This window comes from Rissa tridactyla, chromosome 2 (assembly GCF_028500815.1).
Source record: "Rissa tridactyla isolate bRisTri1 chromosome 2, bRisTri1.patW.cur.20221130, whole genome shotgun sequence".
Lineage (NCBI taxonomy): Eukaryota > Metazoa > Chordata > Aves > Charadriiformes > Laridae > Rissa > Rissa tridactyla.
The window spans coordinates 45,712,323-45,717,337 of NC_071467.1; the positions used below are offsets into that span (position 1 = coordinate 45,712,323).

The 5,015-nt window shown below is 42.6% G+C and overlaps 1 protein-coding gene across 1 annotated transcript; it reads right to left on the reverse strand.

Moving 5' to 3' along the window:
- Nucleotides 1-1,278: 1,278 nt before the first annotated feature.
- On the reverse strand, nucleotides 1,279-4,717 carry PPDPFL (pancreatic progenitor cell differentiation and proliferation factor like). Its single transcript, XM_054193435.1, has 5 exons — nucleotides 4,606-4,717; nucleotides 4,387-4,483; nucleotides 3,408-3,497; nucleotides 3,217-3,316; nucleotides 1,279-2,787 (listed from the first exon to the last, which is right to left on the reverse strand). The coding sequence occupies exons 2-5, from the start codon at nucleotides 4,439-4,441 to the stop codon at nucleotides 2,775-2,777; spliced, it is 258 nt and encodes an 85-aa protein (XP_054049410.1). The 5' UTR covers nucleotides 4,442-4,483; nucleotides 4,606-4,717; the 3' UTR covers nucleotides 1,279-2,774.
- Nucleotides 4,718-5,015: the final 298 nt, after the last annotated feature.

A 5,015-nucleotide genomic window follows, 5' to 3' on the forward strand; every position in this document is an offset into this window, starting at 1 on the left:
CAAGCCCATCTCTCCATTCTTACCTTGGTGACAATAGTTGGATCTAACAGTACTTACATGCTGGCACCAGTCCTGTTGCTGATACTTAATTTTTTCCAGATTGATAACAATATACAGATTAACTTCATCAAAATAAATCTCTACCTATAGTCCTTCTAACAGGAAAAAAGATTTTTGTCTACTTCAATCAATCTTTGATGAAACATTTGTACCTGTCTTTCCCAGATCCGTAGTAAAATCATATTGTTTTTCTGTTTTTCTCTTTCTAAGCTTCATTTAAGTTTTACAATATAGTTTCCCCTTCATATTTCTCTCAGCATCTCTTCAAATCACTTAAATTTTGGCTTTTCCCCCACAAAGTTACATTATATTGACATTTAATTCAAGAAAATTGAGATTTCCTTATTACTGCGATGTAACAAAACACAGCCCTTTGATAGCAAGCACTTTAATGTCCCATTTACCCATATCCTCTCAGGAATTTGCCATAGCAACATTAGATGTTATTTAACAGGGCTGATTCATTGCCGAGTAGCTATACTTTGAAGAACTGGCACAAATAACTATGAGTTGGCGGTAGTGCCGCTCTGATGCTGACCTGATCACAGCAAAAGATGATGGGGATGGTGCAAGGGCAGCTCTCCAGTACAGCTTTCCATCACAATGATGCCATTACAAAAGCAAGTAGTTCAGAGAGCCTAAGCAGATGAATGAAAACAATAATGCAGTCCCCTTCCTCTTGTTCTTCCAGCCTTCCACACTCAAAAAAAAAAGTTTGGTTTTATTTTTTGTAGGTCTTAACAGTTTATCAGCTCTTTCAGTATGTTCTCCACCCCACTTGCTAACTACATAAGGACAGAAGCTTAAGGTCAGTGAGCAATATGGAACCTTGTCACTGTACTTTTCCACAGTGTTTCTGAATCCTGTATTTCCCACGTACAATAAGGGCTACAGCATTTCTTTCTTCTATGGCTTCAAGCATCTTCAAAGATAGGCACAATCGCCTTCCTGCAACTAGCAGGTCTGTCTTTTTCCCTTTCTTTATAACATGATGTTCTAGAAAGATGTGTTAGGGTCTTTTTCCTAGCTTGCATTCCACCATCCCTTTTTCACCTCGCATCAGACTTTAAAGTGACTAAAGGACAACTGTGACACACACCCCCCGCAAAGACTTCTGTGGGAATTTTAAATTTTACTAATACTTCACACAAAAACCCCACCCACCAACCACACGCAACACTGAACACCAGTTAGAGGCCAAAAATAAGTCAGACCAAATACTGATTAAATCTTTATTAATAAAAAAATCTTAGTATAAAAAATAGTTCATTTTGTACACTTAGAAAAAGGACAAAGATGAAACTACACAACAGCAGTAAAGTAAGATACATAACAAATCAATTTAAAGATTCCTGAAACTGTGTTTTCAGAATTGTGTTCTTTTCTGTTGTCATGTGCCACGCATTTATTGTCTCCACCAAAAGGTGGTCTGCACCAATGGTGTCATGTGCCACCATTTATCGTCTCTTCCTGAAGCAGCCACTTGATACACTCTGGAGTTATGCATAACCACAACCACCACTAACATATAATGAAAAATGTTGGCTACATTCATGTTTGCTATTGCTAGTTTATCCACTGGTGGACAAAAGTTGGGTAGGTTTAGTGACAGTACATCAAAAAGTTGCACAGATAATTTACAGAAATTATATCATCCAGCCAAATACTTGTTATTTTTCTATGACCTCTGATGCATTGCAGCTATACCCAGTAGAATAAACAAATCGGATGTACTGCTTTGCAATACTGAAGATCAAATGAAGCTACGTTACAGTCTCTTTCAAGAGCACGAATCATGACAAAGGTAGACTTGGTTAATAACATTAATGCAGTTCCTTTGCCAGATCTAGCACATAACTAAGCCAACAGACAGCAGTGAATAATTGATAGGATTAGTCACTTGAGAACAAATAGCTCTTTAAGCTACAGCAAAAGCAGGTGACAGTAGTCTAAAACAGAGCTAGGAGCATCAATTCTGATTAAGGTAATTCTTCTTCTTGGAAGATGTCAGGTCCATTAGAATTACTAATTTCTGGTCTATCTCTTCTATTCTGTCCTCAAATACCAACACGTGTAGATATGAATGGAAGTTGTACCTGGGTATTTCAGGTGGTGATCTACACACCCTGCTTGAACAAAAAGACCAAACTAATTACTGTTTCTTCGTGTAATTGTGCTTTCTAAAAGCAAAGCTGTTAATAAGCATTCTTGTAAACTTACTCCCTGTAACCGGTACACAAATACTCGATAGAAAGCATGTACCATATAACAGTCCTACTCTGGACTATGTATCTGAATCTTGTTTACATCAGTGTGACTGCATATAGAGCTGATATCTTAAAGGTAAAACTTACCAGTATCACCCATTGCAAAGTCATTCAATACATATGCTTCACCTAAACCTACAATATCTTACTTTTACTGTCAATTTTCTCTAGCTATCCAAATAAGTCATCAGGTTATTTAATCCCGGTAATTTGAGAGACATCTCAAAGTACAGCAACTTTGTAACGGACAAGGTAGGCCATGGACATGTCCATTAAGCAATGTGACTTAAGCTACTGCCAAATATTTTGAAAATACACTTTTCCGCTCTCCTAAAGGTTTTGTTTTCTTCTTGCAGCTGAACCCAGACGTTAGGAACATCACAAGCCTCTTGGAAAAAGGAGTCTGTACGTAGTATCTCAGTCAGTAAAGCCAGCATGCTGTCCTATTCAACTGTTGGTACTGCAGAAATATATATAAAAAGGTTGTGAGTCGAATTAGCATTGTATTTTCCTCGAAGCTATTTATTTGCCTAATATTTTTGAATGCATTCAAATAAACTTTTTAACATGAAGCAAAATGGGTAAACTGCATGAATGGGTGTGCAAGTGCTCTACGTAGAGGATTAAGTAAATATCGCTATAAATGTAGTACTGTTCTACACAGTCACTAGCAACTGCTTAATGTGAAGTAGCATATGAGTTCATTTATTAAAATGAAAACATGCGAAGCTTCTATAGCCACACACTTGCAATATCTTTTATTTAAGTCATCAAAATAGCATCACACCCCCCAATAATAAAAAGCTGATTACAGTTTTTTATTACCACTTTTACCAAAAGGCAAATGGGATGACTAAGTTATCTCCATCAATGTAAAAACAGGACTCACCTGCTTGCTGATAGTGTTTTTCTGCCAACAGTTGGTGGAGACGGTTCACTATGGAAAAAGTTTTTTATCCACCAACATTTATCAATTAACTCAGGCAAACCTGCCAAAGGAGAACAAGCCCACACCATTAGACACTGGCTGAATAGCAAACAGGCAAGACTAGAAAACTGCTTGAAAGAAGGGAACAATACCATGAAATGCTTTGTCCTGATCTGTAACGTTCACAGCATCCGAACAGCAGGAGGAGCTGGAAGAAACGCTGGATTCCGAGTTCTGTCTTGCTGTTCATAGAAAACAGAGACACACATAATGAAAAAAATGCTTTGAGAGAGTACACTATGCCAAGAATTTTTCAGATCTGCTGCTATCTTTGAAAAAACAGTCTAAAAGACAAGGTTACTTAGATAGAAAGTATAATTTCTATATTATATACACCATTCTACTACAGTGGTTTATATAAAACCTTCTGTATAAAGTTGACCTCTCAGCCTACTTACTCTTCACCTAAAAAGCATACTGAGATTTGTTTGCATAGCTTTCACTGAAATCAGTGACAAACCTTATGATCATGTACACACCACTATCAAAACAAATGAGTCATTCAAGTTCAAAACAGCCTATAGTTTCCACTGTGACACAGCTAAATACTGTACTCACACTATGGTGTCCATCCTGCACAGAGGGATCCTAATACACCAGATGTACTCTCAAACCAGTAACTATTTCACACTTTTAGAAACAAAAGCGTGGAGCGGATTTTATGTTCTGTCTAAGCCGGCAAAGTAAATGTGGAGTATAGCTAAAAGACAGGACTTGCTGGGCTAATGCTTTTTCTAGGTCATGTTTTAAAGTATAAAATATATATATATTACATATCCCTAATGAACAGAACAAAAAAAAAAAGTAGATGAAAAACCAGAAGCAGATGCTCATTAGAACTGAAGTTCCTTGATATAACAAAAAACTCTCCAAGCAATTAAAAACTATCAGGCAAAGACTCCCTTTTGCCTCCAGCTCACCCAGAAACCACCTCAAACCCCACCAGCGGTAACAACCCGGACACCGGCTCGGTGGAGCTCTGCCTCCCTCCTCCAGAGGAGCCCCGTCCCGGACGGCGGTGTGGGAGGAGGAGCCCGGGGCAGCTCCGGGACCCCCATCCCGACCACTTACTTCGGTAGTACTGGTTCTTGGCCAGGAGGCAGCCGGCGGAGGGTACGGAGGCCATGGCAGCGCCGCGACGGGGAACCCGCCTCTCTCCGGGAGGAGCCTGGAGAGCGAACGGCGCGTTTTGCCGGGAGAAGGAGCGGCGCCCGGCGGAGGAGACCGGCCCACAGCCAGCCAGCCCGCCCGCCCCCCCCGGCCCCTGCCCTGCCCGCCCCAGCAGCTCACCTGTGTCGCCGAGGGAAAGCAGCCGTCAGACGGGAGCAACGGGACCGCGCTCCCCCGGGCAGCGAGTGCCGGTGGCTCCTCGGGACGCCCCTATATGGGCCGCGGCGGGCGGCCCGCCCCGGGGGCGGTGGGGAGGGACGGGACGGGACGGGACGGGACAGAGGGGGAGGAGGGAGCCAGCCCGCCCGCCCGCCCCAGGGCACGCTGTCCCCCCCCAGCCCCGACCCGAGTGGGACAGCCCGCAGCCGCCACCGAGTCCCCGTCCTGGTCCCCTCGGTCCCTCCGGCCGGGTGTCGCCTCTGAGCGCTTTTCTGGGGTGCATTAAGCCGGGACTAACCGCACTAGTTATTCTCTGCCCCGTGGGGATGGGGAAGAGGGGGATGAAGCAGGCAGGTACCTGTTTCAGGTAT